The sequence below is a fragment of the Fukomys damarensis genome, unplaced genomic scaffold (assembly GCF_012274545.1).
Source record: "Fukomys damarensis isolate Sample0158 unplaced genomic scaffold, DMR_v1.0_HiC HiC_scaffold_4, whole genome shotgun sequence".
NCBI lineage: Eukaryota > Metazoa > Chordata > Mammalia > Rodentia > Bathyergidae > Fukomys > Fukomys damarensis.
The window spans coordinates 5,414,504-5,434,256 of NW_022900916.1; the positions used below are offsets into that span (position 1 = coordinate 5,414,504).

The 19,753-nt window shown below is 42.8% G+C and overlaps 1 protein-coding gene across 1 annotated transcript in view; it reads right to left on the minus strand.

Moving 5' to 3' along the window:
• The window catches only part of Gnai1 (G protein subunit alpha i1), a 51,735-nt gene extending 32,483 nt beyond the window's left edge, over positions 1-19,252 (minus strand). Inside the window, exons 1-3 of the mRNA XM_033755890.1 lie at positions 19,227-19,252; positions 19,011-19,175; positions 595-836 (exon numbers count right to left, since the gene is read on the minus strand). Coding sequence (XP_033611781.1) covers positions 595-836; positions 19,011-19,175; positions 19,227-19,252 — 433 coding nt within the window. The remainder of the gene's footprint in view (positions 1-594; positions 837-19,010; positions 19,176-19,226) is intronic.
• Positions 19,253-19,753: the final 501 nt, after the last annotated feature.

Genomic DNA, 19,753 nt, shown 5'->3' on the forward strand with positions numbered 1-19,753 from the left:
GGAAATAAAGCACCTTTCTTTTCAAGGGTCTGCACTGTATGTCTTTGAGTGTGTACAAAAATAAAAGCCTTTGTCTCATCCTGGTGTGTCCTGAAAATTCTTGTTCTGCACCAGGAGTCCACAAACCTTCAATCCTATTGGGTGGGGTGGGTTGAGGCTCTTTGTTGCAGCCTCCATAATCTCCGGGGACCCTGTATGGTGACGGTGATCCTGCTATTAAAACTGTGAAGAATGAATGCACGTGAAGGAAATAAAGTCGGTAAAGCCAGGATGTCTAAGAGATACTGCTGCCTGAGCAGCACAGCATTATACTCAATAGCCACAATACAGAGCCAAAGTATCTGCAGTCAGAGAATCAAAGAGAGAAAATGCGGTGAAAAAAGTATAAATATATATAAAATATAATAATACATATGTATTAGATATTATGGACACATGCACATGGATATATCCGCACATAAAAAATGGAGCACTTTTCAGCCTTAAGCAGATGGAAATCTTGTCATGTGGGACAACACTGATAAACGTGGAAGATGCTGATCTAAGTGAAGTAAGTCAGGCACAGATAGACAAACACCACACAAGCTCACTTACAGGTAAAATCTAAAGAGCGGAGCTCATGGACACACACAGTGACCTGTCGCTCTGGGGCCTGAGGGTGGGAAGGAGGGAAGGAGACATTACTGGTCAGATAGTACGAACTTCTGCTCGACAGCGGGACCACGTTCTTCAGTCTGCGGTACGTCGAGGTGACAAGAGTTAATACTGATGTGTCGGTGTTCGATGTTGTCTGGACAAGACTGATAGATATGTGGAGTGACAGAAACCTCGTTCTACTTGACTCATTTAGTTGTCCAGATATTAAGTACCACAACAGCTATATACAGCCTTATCTATTTATTTATTTTTACTTACTTAGTTTACATGTTAATACAAAAAGACACCTAGTTCTGGAGCTTTAGCCTCCAGGACCACGAAAGTATCAAGTTACCTGGTTTAAAACACAGGGGTTGACTTACACATGGGCTGTCCCTGAAAGACAGAACAGCACTGGGAGGACAGCTGTATCTGTCCCTGAGGGTCTGCCTGCAGCACCATCCATCTAAGTCCACAGCCTCACAGGAAGAGGGCATGGCTGAGGGAGCACCTCAGGCCAGAGGTGGACTTGAGCATCCAAGATTCTACACTTTTCAATTCAGGATCTTTGTTTTATTTAATTAAATTAATTAGTTATTAATGGATTTATTTATTCTTTTTTGTTACCAGGATTGAACTCAGGACTTTGTACTTGCCAGGCGGGCAGTGGAACCACTGAGCTAAATCTCTGGCCCTATTTTTATTTCTATAGTGAGTAAAAAATAGTAGGAAGTTCCATGTCGCTCAGACAACCACATGTTGGAACAGAGGCACCAGATTTTCAGGTCTTCCTCTGAATTTAAATCCTAGGCTCTGAGACTCTAAAGCTGGTGGACTCTTCTGCCCACCTCCCTACCTAGGTCAGCTGCACATCACATGACCTCTGATCCCCAAGGAAAAAGTCACACACTTCCAGCTGGCCCATCCCAGTAATTAGGGGGAGTGAAATTCCTCATGTTGATGCATCATATAGCAAACATCACGTAAAACATACCACAAATTAATATGTGCCCATGTATTTATATAGAACCAATAAACCATAAAGGCTTACAAAACAATCACTTTAGACACAGTGATTCCCTCCCCTAACTCTCAAGAAAGAAATGGGACCTAGATGCCAGTCAGATTCCCTCCCTGGCTTTTTTACAGGACAGTGACCAAGAACACAGAAGTGAAAAGATGACAGAAAATATGGTGCACAGCCTTCAAGGACAGCCACACAAGGGAACAGGCTCCAAGAGGAGGTGAAAGTGTGCTCACACTTCTAGGTGAAGTCACCATGAGGGTAACACAGCCAGAAGACCAATGACAGCTTCATCGAGGACTGGCATGGGCAAAGTGAGAAATCGATGTCTCCGGTCCTAACCAGGGTCACTTGATCTCCCAGCTGTGAGAGCCAGTTAGGAATTTGCTTTCTGTCTTGGAGACTCAGATGAGTTTAGAGTAATCCTGTTGCAGGCAGTGTGGCTTTAACTATCTTGAGCTAATGAGGCAACAGCAAAGGAACAACCAGGTGAAGATCACACAGTAATCACAGCAGCTTGTACAAAAGGAGTGTGGCGAGCCAGTCCTTAGCCAACTGAAAAAGGTGGAGTGTACTGTGCCTCACATCACTATATATTCAATTAATACTACTTTCATTTTTTAAATTAATATATTTTAATTTGTATTAATATTTTGTTTTACACCTCTTACAAGACCAGTAGGCATAGGAATTTTACTCTGTAGGACAGCTTATTCATGTATGACAATAATTTAGAACAGCACCAGGAGAGGAAGTGTGGCTTTACCCTACAGTGCTCTCTCTGAAGTCTAAAGGCTCTTATGTTTAATAAACTGTGGTTAGGGACTGATAAATAATTAGCATAGACAAATTCTCAGCATTTCCTGTTTGGATCTATAAATCTCTGTGGGCTTCCAGCCACCTTCACTGCCCACCAGATTTTCAAAAATATCAGTGTAGAGTAGAGCTTTAGAAGAAATAAGTAATCGATTCTACTAGAGGACTGGGAAGGAAGCATAATAAATGTAACCTATCCCACACACAAAGGCCAGGCAGGTTTACTGTGCATTATAAAAACAAAATGGGACCCTCCACTCAGCTTTCCTCCGCTATAACGTAACTACCACTTATGCACTCACCACCTGCTTCTCTCCTGTGTCTCCACATTCCTGTCAGGAACTGGGACTTGGCCACACTGCAAGAAGGCTGATTCTCTGCAGACTGCAATGCTGTGATAAAGCCCTTCCTGTCCATGATATAGGAATCTCATGTCTCTGCCACCATTCACAGAAGTGCATGGGGCTCAGTGGGGAGCTTGTATGAAGTATGCAGCCTCACACTCTGAACAGTTCTTGAAATGTTTAATTCCTCCCCCAACATCTGCTAACTAAGGACACCACTAGCTACTGTTATTATATCCATGCTACTTGACCTTTTTTCCTTCCCTAAATAGCAGCTAAAACAGTTTTTTTTTCCTAATATATCCAAGGAAAAAGGCAGAACAGGGGTCCTGAAAGTATCAAAGCAGTACCTACACCATCTGGCAATTAGCTATAAATGGATATTCACAGGTCTTGGCCTGGCAAGGTATAGCAATCTGTGCTTTAAAAATCACTCCAGGTGATTCTGAGGCAAGAAAAAGAGTTTAATAGCTGATTTGCTATTAAAATCCATGCATTATTTTCATACAATAATTACATTTCCCCTCTTCCCTAAAATAGCGAGACAAATATCACTATTTTACATTTCGGAGAATGGTTTAATAAAAGGCATCTGGATTTTTATATCTATTGTTCCATTTAATATATCATAATATAATAAAGAAGGCAGCATTCACAGGTACCTGTTGATAATTCATGGTTCTACATCAAAATCTGAAAAAGGATCACTTCTTATTGTTTAGTTACAACATAAAATCTGAAGCATTGGTACGTCATACATTGGTACGTTAGAATCATTAGTCTATCTTGTACTTTAAAAAGGATTCTTTACTCATAATTTGTTTTAGAAATTTAGTTTTAGAAGCTGAATTGAGAAAGTGACTTATGAAAAACTGAATGTTGACAAATTTTATTACTATATACACACATGTGATGTGACCAAAACTAGTAAATGTTTAATTTTTTTAATTTAATACAATAAAAAACACATTGCCAATAATTACCCTCAAAATACTCCCTCTTTCTGGAGCAGTTCTGGAAATTGTCTTTCCTGAGTGTCTTTGGCTGTGCTGTCATGGCTGCCTCGGTGTCCTTGACTTTGGGGAGGAGCTATAAGTCACAGCATGCCAGATCCAGTGAGTTAGGTGGGTAAACACCAAGCATCATGACTTTATGAATCTGCCTTCTGCTGGATGGCACTTATAAGCAGCATTCATCATATTTTTGACAAAACCTCATAAAGACACTCAGGAAAGAAGACTTCCAGAATTTCTTAAGAAAGTGACAAGCATAATGGAGTAAGTGAGGTTGAAGCAAAGAGGAGTCATTTGAGGGAGATTAATGGCAATGTGTCATTTACTATAATAATTTTTAAAATGTAATCATTCACCATATATTGTGATCTCCCCCTGTGTATTTAAATTGTCTTTTTAATACTGCCAATAATGTAATCAGAAGGGCTTTTAGTGTTGGGAAGACTTCAACATTCCAGTGAGAGCGAAAGTGTTTTTCTACTTTTTTCTTGAAAGTGAGCTGATTCCTAGGACTGAAAGGCTAATTCTGCAAAACTCCAAGTCAGAATCACAAGCACAAAGGAGAGAAAAATATAATAACAACCAGTATAATTTGGCGCAATTGATTGATTTTTGCGATGTGTTGGCATTCTGACCCAGTTTTGTTTTGATACCATCAGGACATATAACAGCTCTATAACAATGGAGGCAACAGCTTGGTATTGTTAGGAAAATGGCATCAAGGACCATCATCCCCAGGGCCCAGGATTCTCTGCAAATACTGACCATTTGGTATCTTTGTCACTCACTTAGCATAAAACCATTTTCATCACCATGAAGTTCCCAGGACTAATTTGGAGGACACTGCAGGGGAGAATAGGGTTAATGCACTGGCTACAGGAAGAAAGGGAGGAAGAGAGGAAGGGAGGAAGGCAGGTCAGTATCATGAGGAAAGTGTAAGGAAATGTAAATGCATATTTACATGCCCTGTGGAGTGAGGGGAATTCTACTGGAGGGAGGATGAAGTAAATGGAAGGTTGTGACTATGCTATGAGACTCCCTCCCCCTTCTGTCCTGGTGTGAAACATAGCTGGGGCTTGGTGTGGCTCAGGAGGGACAGCCCTGTCCTGCCAAGCATGCAGCATAATCTCCAGTCCCGCAAAACAGATACAGCAGTGGCCAGGAGCACAACTGTGCAGCTGGAGTCCATGTCTCCTCCTCCCCGGAGGCTAAGCAGAGGCCACTGTACCCCACATTTCATTGAGGCCATGTGAAATGTGAGCACAGGTCCTGTCTCCAGGAGCATGGGTGAGCTGTGGATTTGCTCTGGCCATGCCCAGGGAAGATGGGGCCGGGGATGGCAGGACTTGGTTCCTGCATGGCCACCTGAGGCAGAACACACCTGCACAACGTTACATGTCTCATGTGGAAGAAATCAACATCGATTTTGTTTACATTGTGGCCAGGTTAGGTCTCTTTGGTACAAGAGCCCGACATTTAATTTTAAAATTGGCTAAATCTAGCCAGGTGTGGTGATGTATGTCTGTTAACCCAGGGACTCTGAGAAGCTGAGGCAGGAGAATTGCAAATTTGAGCCCAGCCTGAGCAACTTTTGACATAGTAAGGACTTTTTCTCAAAATTTTTAAATTAAATTAACAATGCTAGGGCTGTATACAAAGGCCCTGAGGTTCAGTCTCAGTACCACACACACAAAAATGTTGGCTACATTTAAATAAACAAATATATAAACGTATATAAAGCATATAAACAAAAAAGCTCCAAAACCTGCATATGCATATAAAAATACTATAAATAAAATGAAAAGCAAACTACAGAATAGGCAAAAGCGTTTGGAATGAGTATCATTTCTTTACTACATTATGAGCTATCATTAATTGACAAGACAATGACCCAGCCTTCACAAGGTGCTGGGGCCGTCACAGAATCCTGGATGACACAGATATCACCTGTATCCAGGTGAAGCTCTGGGCTCCAAGTCACTGCACTCACTGAGAAGATGTTTATTCAATACTTGCAACGTGCCAGAGCAGCCCCAGGCACCAGGGCTTTGGGGATATTCCCAAAGAATAGCCAGCAAAAGTCACCAAAACAACTCGTGGAGGAGAAGAGAGGACGGAACTCCAAAATCATCTAGAGCTATGCATGTCCATGCTCCAGGAGAGTACACAGGGAGAGAAAGCCTGAAAATATGTGTGTGTGTCTGAAAATGCGATTTCATTCCTCAGTTAAGCAATTTCTAAGTTTTCACATGGTACATAAGACTGAACAAAATTATGTAATTTATTTAGAAGAATTCAGTCACATCTCTCCCAAGACTAAAGTTGAATAAAATCATCTTCTTGGAGCTCAATTGCATCTATCTACTTTCCCACTCATCACTCAGGCACAAGGTCACATCCTAGTCACAGCAACTCACTCTAGAGTTCCACAAGCAACCCCACTTCTCCCCTCCCCTGCCTTCTTCCTGTGCAGCCCCTCATCAACCTGGGCCACGAAGGAGGGACCGAGTTTGGGCAGAGGAAGCTTTGCCTTCAGCTTTCCCAGCCGAGGCAACTGCAATTCTCCTCGGGGACTGGTAAGTCTCCTTGCGGCAGTAGAGGATAACTACCAGGACTTTCTAACTCCCCAGGAACCCACCTAGAGAGCCAGGGCCTGTGCCCGGAGGGCCTCCAGCAGGCTGCTGGGAGGGAAGGCACAAAGGGTCCACTGTGACAGGGGCTCCCGGGAGACCACCCCAAGGAGGGGACCAGAGTGTCCTGGGGAGAAGGCAGGTGATCTGATCTCCCCTCCCCGCCCCGACCCGAATCCCCACATCTCTTAGGGACAATGGCAAAGAATGAAGGTGTTTCTCCCAACACTACATAAATGCGTGTTTAAATCATCACACCTGATCACGGGTTGAGCATTCTGTAAGTTTTGAACACTGTGTAGCTCTTCCCTACTGATCAGCAGCCTAATTTTAGGCTCCATTAGAATAATTGCATCTAAGCAGTCCTAATCAACCCATCACCTTCACCATTCACTCGTGAGTTAGGTTTCTGAGCACACTCAGAAAGAGACAGGACTAGGGTGCATTTTCACTCCGCAGGGATGGTGACACGGCTGCACCTCAGCTGTAGGGTGTGAGTCCATCACCCCAGCTGCGCAGGAGTTGCAGGCACACAAGGGAGTGGGGGGCCCACTCCCCTTAGAGCACCCCAATGTTTCTTTTGCTTCCACTCCACTCCCAAGGCCAGGACCTCATGAAGCTGGGAAATGGCCCCAAGCTACAGGGACGCAGTGGGACTCTGGTTCTAGGTAGCCAGAAGTCTCCTTGGCATTCCAAAAGCCTTTTATTGCCTTTCTTTTCTGTATTCCACCTTGGATTTCTTAAATTAAATATTGTGCAGAATGAAAGGGTTAGAATTTTGCTGTTTTATTTACTTTGGTTTTCTTCCTGGAGATTGATTTGAATGCCTTAAAAAGAAAAAGGAAGAAATAAGACAAGTTGCTGAAAGAAAATGCTACTGAATTAGGTAATGACGACGCCATTGTCAAATAGGGAAGGAACGGAACTTTAAAATCTGGGAGAAGTCTTCATTCAGATTGCTTTGCAAGTCTCTTTAAATTCGCACTTGAAAGAAACAGAAACTGGAAATAAGGGGACCATTTTGGATATGCAAAAAAAGGACAACTCTACACTATAATCAATGACTCATACTCCGAAAAAGAAAGCTACGACCCCGCATCACAAGATCGCCTCATGAAAGTACTTACACGACTCCCACTGATATAAAATGTACACGGGATCTGCAAAACATCCAGGTTTGCAATTCTCATCTTATTTTTAGCATTTTCCCTTAAGACAGGTTGTTTTTGACAGGTGAATTCTGATGCCGTCGGTACAGAGCAAACTCCCCCCTGCACATCAATTCAAAGCTTAATTACCTTCATTTCCGCTCAGAACTCTTTTTTCTAAAACGCTTTAAATCTGTATCAGCTTTTTAACGCAAACTCTTAGCAAGTCATCCAAGCATTCTAGGCCTGGACCTGAATGTCTTCCAGCCTCATCTCTTCTTTGCACATCTCCAACTAGTCTCTTGCCATATAAATCTTCAAATTATCTATCTGGCCACAAAACTAGGACTTTGGCACATTGTTTAAGGACTGCCTTAGACAATGAAGCCAAAGTCTAGTAAGGTGCAGATTCCTCAATTCTCTAAAGTGCATCAAGACCACAGGACAGTCACAGGAAGGAACAATCACAATATCTACATAGTTCTTCATCCAAAACATTGGATTAGGCACCAACCATACGGCAGGCCCAAAGCTGGACACTCGAGGAAGAATTAGCAGTAAGAGGAGCTGTGGTTCCCGGTTCCCTGGGGTGGGAGGGGAACAGCTGCCCCAAACACATCAGAGTGTGTGGTGACGAAAGGAACTGACTCAGATATGTGGATGGACTCCTAAAATACTGACAAGTGCTATTCAGAGACCGACAATGGTTAAGGTGCCCAGTAACTCAGTGTAGGGCTATACAAAATCAAAGAGAGACAACAGAAGGAACAGACAAGACTAGAGACATGTTGATGCAAATGAGTCCTGCAGGTACATACAGAACCCAAGTTCAGGAACCACTGCCCTAGTAACCTTTTTGCTCCTCCTCTAACATACCACACCTGAAGCATTCTTCTAGGAAGGACATGGATAAATAAAATTAGATGCAGGAGAAGGCGTAGGAAACTACAAACCATTTCCTTAGCAGGGAAGGGGAGGAGGAACGTTTAGATGAAAAACGAAGAAGACTGGGGAATAAGATGTCCAGTGAATGGGGGAAGAGCCCTGATGGGGAAGGAGAAGTTGTGCCACGTGACATTCAAAGGACTCAAACTCAGATCAATAACTGCAGTTACACAGAAGCACATTTGGCTCTGGAAGAGGAATCGTCATTTAATAAATTGATGCCGGAATCTATAAAATTATATCATGTCAATAGGATGGTAGCTTACCATCCAGTAATCTACTGTGGGAAGAACACATCCAATTCTGCTGGATGTCATTTTCTATCAGTATCTCAATTAGAAAGAGATGGGGCCAAGCACTCCTAGATTACACTCCTGGAAATTATTAACATGGTCTGTCTCTTCCATGCAGCTGTGCTCAAATGTGAGCTCTGTGTAAACACTGATAAAGGCTACTATGATGAGAGTGCAAATGGCTTGACCATCGCAGTCCTGCAGTGGGTCAAAGTCCAAGAACCAGCAATAAAAGCCAGGCCCTGACTGCTTCTCTTGCCACCCTTCTGCACCCAACCACAGCGGGCCTCATGATGACACCGACAGCCTGGCATTAACAAAGGCCCCAACCCCTTCGCAGCACAAATATAGAGATCCAACATTCACAGAGAATACAAGCAACATTCTTAACACAGAATTAATGAATTATTTCTCCATAGGAAAACGGGATTTATTTTTTACCATAAGGATAACTATTCCATCAAATCATTGAAGGCTGGCTCAAACATGATAATAGGTTGGCAATTTTGGGCAGTGATCAGAAAAAGGTTGATGTAGGTAGAAAGACTCCACACCGTAAATGATTTAGAATCTAGAATTTACTTGGTCTTAATTTAAGAGCTCTTTAGTTTCCAGTTCTACCAGCTGCTCTGGGACTACAGAAACAGAAGCAATAAGCTTTTCAACTGTCGTATGTGTTTTCTTTTTCAAAATGTCTTTACAAAAGGTGTCAGGCATTTACTGTGGGATACAGTTACAGGGCTGTTACATGTGAAGATTGTATAGCTCAGAACCAACGAAATAAGATAGACACGTCCACTGGTCCAGCCTCATTAATAGATCTAAATGGCAGGTGAGCACTTCCCCTAGGATACAGCAAGTTTAAGCAGCGAGCAATCTGAGAAGATGCTGAACATCAGTGAACTGCAATCCAAAACCACAATAAGGATTCTACATCACACCGACTAGGATGGCGAGACTCAAAAGCTAGACAGGGACAAGAGTTGGGGAGGCCATGGAGGGCCTGGGAGCCTGGAACATTGCTCTCGGGAATGTGAAATAGGAGTTACTGGAAAACTCCTAGAGTTCTTTGAAAAGTCATACAGTTACCATTGATTCAACCCTTGTAATTCTCCACATACACCCAGGAAAAATGAAACAGAACCCATCCAAAAGTTGCCCACGAATGTTCACAGGAATATTATTCATAAAAACCTACAGACAGAAACAATAAAAATGTCTACTCATTCATGAAAAGATAAACAAAATATGGCCTGTCCGTATAATGCAGTTTTGTAAAAGTTGTCAGATGTTTTTCATTAACACGTTTGCAGTGCATAATGTTTGCCTTCCTCATGTGGAACTGCTGCATGGATAGAGCACGATTTAATTCCTTTTCAGCTCCTCTCCCTCCCCTCTCTCCACGCTCCCTCCATCTCTGATCCCCTTCCCATTGAGAAAGATCTACCTCCCTACTTCCTGTTGTCTGTCTTTTATTTTGCTCTTTATTTATAATGCATCATCTGTTCGTAAAAAGTACTAGCTGATTCATGCTACAATACCGAGGAACTTACCCACATTATGCCAAGCAAAGAGATCCAAATACAAATGCTATACATCATGGTACATGATTCTCCTCGTGAACTATCCAAAATGTCAAGTCTACAGAGACAAAAGGAGAGTAGTGTCTCCTCAGGGATAAAGGGGGTTTGGGGGAAAATAAGGGTGACTGGAGGGGAGGGCACAGGGTTTCTTCTGGAAGCAATGAAGATATCTTCAAAAGTTAATAAAAATTTAGTAATCAATAATTACCAAGATAATCTAAGAAGAACATTTAATATGCTGTATCGTTATTCCATTGTCTTTCCCATGAAATCATACTGAAACATTGGCTACATTTGGTTCCTTGCTAAGTAGGACCAAGCTTTTCCTACACAGAGCTATTATTTTACCTCCCTTTCTGTTGTGTGGCACTTGTACTACATAGTTTGCTGAAAGACCAGTGATTACTTTGTTTTGGCTTAGTTTGGCTTTTTGAGGTAAACTCCTGCTACGGAGTTCAGGCTGGCCTCAAATTCACCCTCCTTCTGCCTCAACCTCTTAGTGCTGAGATCACAGGCATGTGGCACCATGTCTGGCCTAGAAATAGTAATTTCATTCACAATAGGTGTCCAAAGATGTTGTATTCAGCAGATGGGTAGTGTCTGATGTGAGAGAAGGACACATCTCTATTACTTATGCATATGATACTAATAAAATAGTTTTCAGGAGGAAACTTTAGCCTGTAGGTCTGCCGTACTCACTAAAGTTCAAAGGTTTTGGGCCATTTAACAATAATGACAGAACTTCACAAAGGAGAGCCAGGGGGCTACTATGGGGCAGGAGGATGGAAGCCAGGCCACAGCTGCGGCCACAGCCTCACGGAGGACAGGGATTCACCCTACAGGACCCTCCTGTGGCTCATGCTTCTGGCTCAAGGGTTTTAATCCAATAAATCATGAGTACTTATTATTCTGACAAGCTAAATGGTGAAAAAAGGCAAAACAATAAAGGCAAGAGGAATAGAATAACGAGAATACAGCATGTAGCCTTCTAATAGGTGAGATGACACGAACACACCCATAGAGAATAAGGACAGGGCAAGTAGAAGTAACAGCAAAGAAAGGGCAAGAGCTGACAGCCAAGGACACAGACAGGGCCTGTCCTGTAGAGACCAGGGCACTTGTGGGACAAGGCGCAGAGCTGGGCTTCAGGGCGCCCTCTCCAGCCCCTCACAGGGATCCTAAAGCCTTGAAAATACCCCAAATCTTCTTGAGCTCAGCTATACACTCCAGAAACACAAAAAGACAGCACACCTGTGATGGCTCTACATGAGTAAGCACAGAAAAACATATGGGATGCATGACATGAAAAAAAGTACGCTATGAAAGTATATTAATGGATTAAATATATATATATATATATAATCAATTAGTTTCTGAAAGTCTGTATACAAGTTGTTAGCCCCTGAGGCTTGGATTTACAAGTATTGTACATTTTCTAATTCACGTATGTTTTTTTCCAGTAGATTCTTTTTTTCATAATCCTACATCATGCATAGTTTATACTGATCCTTTATCACACATAGTTTATGCTGATCCTGTATCACACAGTTTAGAGTAATCATATATATATATACTGTACCATCAGTCCACTGTTGTCTTTACCATGAAATCATGCAGAAGCACTGGCTAACACTTCATTCTTTGCTCAGAAAGACCAAACCTTTTCTACAAGGAGCCATCATCCTACCTCCCTTTCTACTGTGTAGAGTTTCTCACTACACAGTTTTGATTTTGTTTGCTTTGGTTCTTTGAGGCAGGCTCTTGCTATGTCGCTCAGGTCGGCCTCCAACTTGCTAAGTAGCCTTCACTGGATTTGAACTCACCATCCTCCTGCCTCAGGCTCCCTAGCATTGGGATTACAGGTATATGGAACCATGTCTTACCTTTTTATAGTAATCATGTATCTTATAGTTTATTGAGTGCTTTGTAATAGCACTCAAAGTCAGTAATATACTTAGCAGGCCGGTGAAGAAAGTTAAGCACCAAGACATGATAGTTTAAAAATAAGAAATACTGAAAAAGGAAAAACCTGAAATAACTGATGAAATTTAAAAATATATAAATATGTAAATGATTAAGAATAAAATTGAATATATAACACAAATTAGAAAACATATGTGATAATCTTACAATGAGGTAGAGAAAAGTTACACATGAAAAGGGGATTCAAAATCTTGAAGGAGGAAGAGAGCTAAGTGAATACATGACAATATTGTTGTCTTCAGTTTCATTTTTCCTCTGTACACACCTGTGGTGCCTAACACTTTCACTCCTCATGGGAGCTGTCACACACGGGTAACACATCTTGATTCTCTTCTCCTCCCTTTCCCCTACTCTCTCTCTATCTCATGGCTCCCTTTCCCTCTGAAAAAACAAAAAACAATGCCTCTCTTTCCTATTACCCACCTTTTATTTTTCTCTTATTTATTTGTATTTTTGGACTGAAAAATTAAAATCCCAGTAAGTCAGTTATCCACATACAAAAGAATAAAATCAGACCCTTTCCTTACAATATATACAAAAATTAATTACACAGACCACAGACCTATAAATAATAGGTACATTTTAAAAAAACTCTTAAGGGAAAGCTTAAATGAGCTTGGGTTTACCAACAATTTCTTGGATATGATACCAAAAAAGCACAAGCAATGAAGGAAAAAAACAGTAAATTAGACATCAAAATTTAAAACTTGTTCATCAAAGACATTGAAAAGAAAACAAAATATATGTAAGTCTTACATAGAGCAATTAAGGTACAAATACATATAGAAATATGTACATAAATACATACAGCTCAACAACGGAAAGACAAGGAGGTCAATTTCAAAGATGGACAAAGGACTGACGGACATTGAAGCAAAGATACAGGAAGGGTCAGTAAGCACAGGAGAAAGATACTCGACGTCATTACGCTGCAGGGAAAAGCAAACCGAAGCACCATGAAGTCCCACCTCACACCTATCAGGACTGGGTGCTATCAGAAAAAAACATGTTGGCAAGCAAGGATGTGACGGAAAAGGAAATCTTGAACACTGTGGGCAGGGATGTGAAATGGTACAGATGCAATGGAAAACAGTATGGCAATCTAAAATTTAAAAATGCGATGTTTTTCTAAAAAACTTCTTAAAAATAGAATTACTATATGATCCAGCGAGTTTACTTCTGGATATAAACCCAAAGGAATGGAAACCAGGGTCTGAAAGAGATATATTCACTGCAACTTTACTCATAATAGCTGAAATGTGAAAATAACCCAACTCTTCCGTGACAGAGGACTGCACTGACAAATGTTTATATAATGTACACACGTTCCATACATTCCATCTATGCTACCAGTGAGGTGGAGTCTGTCGTTCAGCTTCAAAAGGAAACTACAAACCCTGAGGACACTGTGCCAAGTGAAGGGAGCACAAATATCTGTGTTATGGGAATCACAGAGAAGAGGCAAATCCATAGAAGCACAGAGGCGAACTGCGGCTGTCAAGGAGCTGGGAGGAAAGGGCAATGCGGAGCTACTGTGCCACAGGCAGCGCTTCAGTTTGGGACCGTGTATCTGACAAGGCAGCTTGCCTGGGTTCACATACTACTCAGTGTGTCTGGCTGCACCACGGAGGTGTGACCTGGGGACCTTTGCCTCTTCTTCTCTGACACTTCTCTGCTTGCCAACCACTACGAACTAAGCAGCCTTGCTCCACAGGGGCCTTCTACCACAGGGCTCCCTCCTTGGTGCCCACTGACCAGGAACTGAATCCCCTGGAGCCATGAGCCCAATTAAACCTCTCTTCGTTTAAATAGTGGGTGTTGCCTACTGTGCCCAATGTGACTAGCGAGTTCCACTGAATTATACCCTGAAAAATAGTTAAAATACAATCCTGGAGATTTCCAGGGCACCTTCCTGAGGCACAGGTTCACAATGACGTTCTGGTGTGAGCAGCTCTGAAAGCTTCATGCTACCAGTCAAAGCTCTAACGGACTCAGTAGTGCAGGCAGAGCAATAGAAATCCAGTCAGTGGTGCAGGTGGATACAGTACCGCAATACTTACAATCCTGTCCGCAAAGTACTGTCCTGTGTCCTGCACCATTTTCTAATGACCCTCTGAATATTTCATTGGTAAAAAGAAAATGTTTTAGCAATCTAACTCCATTTTCTCCATGTACAAAAAGACTTCTGGCAGGGTTTTAATACACACTGAGTTTCCCCAGGAAGGCAACTACTGTATAAATAGAAAAGCTGGGCATCACTTCTGCAGATCTTATTCTTAACAGCACAGCTACTGCGGGTTGTGTGTGTAGCAAACTACAAACGATTCTCTGTAGAAAAATGAGTGTCAACTTTTATAATGAAGAAACTATGGCGAAAGAGCATTATGTAGTGAAAAATATTGTAAATAACTTCCTTTCATTGTCCTAACACTTTGTAGTCAGGGCATACCATGCTGCTTATTTTTTAGTATATAATAAAGAGAGGTTGTTTATTATAAATTTTGTTTCAAAATCTTATAGGGGATATTCAAATTGTTTGTTTCAAAAGGGAACACTGAATCCAATAAGGGCCAGTTGTCCTAAATACAGACCCCCTTCCCTCTGCCCCACATCTGCCTCCATCTTTGCATTCACAGCAGGAACCACATAAGCACAGAAGAGTAAAGTGATCTTCACGCACATCCTGCCATACCTAAGAGATGCTGTCCCTCCCGTCTGGCTCAGAGCGCCTTTGAGGAAAAGCGTCTTTCTCCCTCAACGAGCATGCAGCTCTCTACAGCTGAATGCCCAGCAGCCAGGGTGAGGCTGCAGCAGGCTGAACTGCAAGTTTCCTTCCAGCCCTGAGAAGTCCATGAAACCAACAATGGTTCCCGGAGACTTCAGGTTCTGAAACATTACCAGCAAACAGCCCCGTTAACCTCCTGTACTCACTGGTTATTATCTACAAGCCTGCCGGCCACCTCACCAGCTCTGGGACAACAGTTCACCCCAGGAGATGCACTCTAACGATGACAAATAAATACGCCCAGTCAAAGAGACCCCATGGACCTCATCAACCTGTAAACGTGAAGACTAAAAGGGAGTAAACAGCCCGTGGAGCCTGCCTGGAGCAAAGCTGTGTAGAAGCACGGTATGCATGTAATTTTATAGCATTGTGAAAAGAAGAAGATTCATTTCTGACTTCACCCCCAACTTACATAAAATATGCTCCTGTACTTTGAAGGGACTAAAAAAACCACATCAGTTGAAACAAGTTAGAATCACACCTTAATATAAGTAATCCTAAAGTCAACCTAGAATATTAATATCAACATGTAAATATTTACAATGAAACTGAAGAAGCCCTCTTTCCTCCAACAGTGTCCTAGATACATTTATTCTCAAGCAAATGGAAACTTGACTTCCACTATTAACCATACGACTGGTTATAAAGGCAATGGATTAGTTTTGCACAAAGCAGAATAAAGAAATAGTATATACCTCCTGATCTTCTTTCTCCTCTCTCTTTCTCTCTTTTCTTTCAATTTCAAAGTTCTGTTTTCCCCAATGATCATGTTAAGATATTATTAATCTCTATTTTCTGAAAGACTGCATGATCTCTTTTCTCATAATTACATATTTCTACCTGATTTCCCACTTAAGCATGACCATTCCAAAAATATTTTCCTTTTCATAAACTATTGCTTAGCATATTACTAGTAAATAGTAACCAAGCTATACCTTCCCGTCAGCACCTAAACACAGTTACCTTTAAGGCTGCGCTGTGTCCCAAGCGCTATGCTACGCACACACTCATTCACCTGCACTTGTTCTTGTCAATCTCCACGAGCACTGCGCTGTCACCACTGTATGTACCATGCAGGCAACACTAAAACGGAGGCTTCACACATGCTGAAAGAGGTGCTCACAGCTGCACCACTTTGTAGCAGAGATCCAGAGGTCAAAATGTTATGTTCACTTATTATTTCTGTGTTTGATTCACACTGAAGTACAAGGTAAGGTAAAATGAGATCCAGGTGTGCAAAGGGTATAGCAGCTGTTCTGGAAATACTGACATTAATGTTTTGTCTGCATCTGTGATTTACGGCTTCCTTCAATCAGCAGTTTTCAGGCACGATAATTCCCCATCAGTTTTTGTTGTTTTGGGGGCAGGTGATAGGACATGCTTCTCAGTCACCTAATTCTTAAAAAGCATTACAGTGAAAAATACCTGCACAGTGACAGAATAACTTAGTCAAAAGAATTAACCAGTAATAAAATGTCTGAAGGCAAAAACAAAAATAAATGCAAGTCACGCACTTCACCACAGAAAGAAAAAAAATGTTCTGCCAAAACCCTGAAGGTAAGTTGAAAGTAAGAGACCGTCTTTAAAAATAACTTATCAAGTACAGAACGCATCCCATGGCCCAAGTGCTACACAGAGCACACGTGTTTCCCACAAACATGCAGAGCAGAGTTCTGTTTTGGCACCGAGGACAGCACTCTGACCCATGCGGTCCCTTTTCCTTTAGCAGATTCTGGCTGGACTGGGAACAGCGCTCCAAATGACAGCAAGACAGCAACTGACGCAGCTCTGGGTGTGCAGTGAGTTTGGTGAAAAGTCAGACTGAGCAGGCAAGGGCTTATGAAGGTCACCTAAATCCTGGCAGCCTCTGGGGCACTATACAACTCCAATGTGACAAGAGATGAAAATACAGGTTATTTTTAGAGACTAGAGAGAGGAGAGAAATGAGAACTTCCTCCAAAAAGCCATTCCAGAGATGAACATTACTGAGAAGCAGAAAATTCCATTTAAACCTAGTCTGAATCTCTGAAAAATACAGCGCAGATCCATTTGCTTTCGTTTGGTCTCTGGAATGTGCAGGCCAGCTGCTTATTTCCATACATCCTCACATGCAGAGTCTCCAGCTTTCTCCCCTCGGGAGACAAGCAATAGCATCTCCAGCTTGCTCTCACAGCCTGTTCTAGGAACCTTTCTGAATCCTTCTGCTGAGTCTCTGAGTCACTGTTTCAAAGGCCCAGGAGAAGGAAGTGGTACCCTGATGCCCTGAAACGTCAACCAGCTGTTACTACACCTTCAGCTGTGCTTCTCAAACATGGGCTATGAGAAGCCAGGAAGCCAGTCAAAGAAAGGCACAGATCCACAAATGCCCCCACTCAAGGGGTTAGGGGTAATCGATGCTTCACAATTTCGGCGGCAATTCGTTAAAAAGTACATAGTAAGCATTTGGAAAAGAAAGCACTAGGAGGCGAAGCATAGGTTTGCTCCTAAAAAGTGAGTCTTTAGATAGGATTATTAGACAGAAAAGGCAGAGACTGTACCCAAAAGTGGAGGAGCCTAATTTCAACAGGGCTTTTGTAAAATGTCCATGACATTCTTGTGTCCAATCCAAAAACACCACGCTGGAATCCAGCTCATTCCAGAGAGGCAGTAGCTAGTTTACTGAACTGTTGAATGAATGGGTACCAGTATGAGGGTGATGTGCTGTAGACATTATCCTTTGATCAGGATTTGAGAAAGAAGTTGGAAGGAAAACTACATTCTATCTCAAAAATCAGTTACAATGGGCTAGAATGAATTATGTGAAAGTTACACTCATTTAAGTGAAAACCTATACTCAAATACATGCTATTGGTCTGAGCCAAGTGGCCACCGAGGTGAGTTTCAGATGAGTACAGATAGCAAGAGTTTGATCAATGCCAAGCAGAGTGACCAAGCGCCGCTATGAACAGGCCACACTGCACACCAAATCCCAGCATCCAGGCAAGGTGTATATACTTGCTGCTGTTCAGAACACACCCAGGCTTTGCTGAGGGCACAAGCTTGCTCACAGGGGCCAGTAGGGTGCAGAGGTGAACACGGGTGGCCACGGTGAAGCAGTACAGAGCACAGAACTACAGGGACACAGCTTTGGCCAAACACGGAGGGTACTGGAGTCTAGACCGCTCCACTCCTAACATCTGAACGCTGCTGGAGGAGGCTGTGTAGAAGAGAATGAAATTTGTTTTGCAAGAAGGAAAGGAACCCAAGTTCCAGGGAGAGAAACAAAACCGGTACGTGTCAGAATCCCCGGAGGGGTGAGTAACAAAGTCTCCCATGGAGCCTTCGCGAGCGTGTGGCTACAGAGCCTAAAACAAACGCGCGGCTTTGGACATTGGTTTGGACATTTTTAAAAATCAAACATTTAATACACATCTTGTGGGGAGACCAAAGATAAAACACACACGCACCACACAAGGCCGGGAGGACTCACCAGTGCTCAGCACACATCTGTGCTGCAAGCCCGTGTCCCTCCCCAGCATCCCTCCCTTCTTTCCTCCGCTCACAAGGCCTCCGGGCCCTGACCCGCTTACCCACAGCAACGCTCCTGTGCACCCCAAGAGGAAGAAGGATCACTCGCCCTCAGCCAAGTGAGTCAATCTCCCCACTCCGACTCTAGGAACTGTCCAAAGTGCTCATCTCCCAGGGCTTTCCCCTGCTGGGGCAGAGCTCCCATCTCTATTGAGGGGCAGCTCCAAGAGGAAAACCTTCTCTTCGAAAACACGAAAAGAAGAGGATGCAACCGAAATTCCCAGTTCTTCAGCAAAACCAAACCATGAGGATGAAGGCCCGTCCTTTTCCGCCGCTGTGTTAACCATGGTGTACAGTTGTGGACCCTCGTGTGGGAGGCGTGAGAGGAGATGAGTGTCTGGCTCCTCATCTATACAATGAGCATAGCACCGTCTCCTCGGTGAGCTGCTGCAGGTTTTCAGCTCATACCTTAGATAAAGGCCCAGACAGATGACCTGGGCCACACGCACCTTTGGTTACCTTGTGTTGCCCTGGAGGATCACCATAGTCCGGACAGAGCTCATTTGCCAATCTCTAGAGCTGGAAGTCTGAGATCAGACTCAGCAAGGTCAGGCTCTTGGTGAGCGTCCTTTTCCTGGTCTCTACCATGGCCAGGTTCTCTCATGGTAGGGAAAGCTCTCGTCCCATCATCCTCTCCTGAGGTCCCCAGTGCTGCCTGGAGGGCTCCAAACAATCACTTGTCTTCCCAGTGCTCCCGCCACATCGAGGGCCAGAGTTTCAACCAAGTTTCGCTTTGAGGGGGGACATAAATGCTTATCTCGTAGCATATTAAATAGTTAATCTGGTATTTGTAGATTCCTCAGTTTACTGTCTGGCCAATGGTAAGTACTATAAGCATCTACATAAGTAACTGTTAATAAACAGAGCAAGTGAGCACCTTTTTAGTGACACTCTGTCTGTCTATCTTATTCCCTGATCTAGTAGCTGCAGGCATAATTTCAGATTTTGACTCAGAGGCTGAGCCAAAGATGCCCAAATCTCTTTGG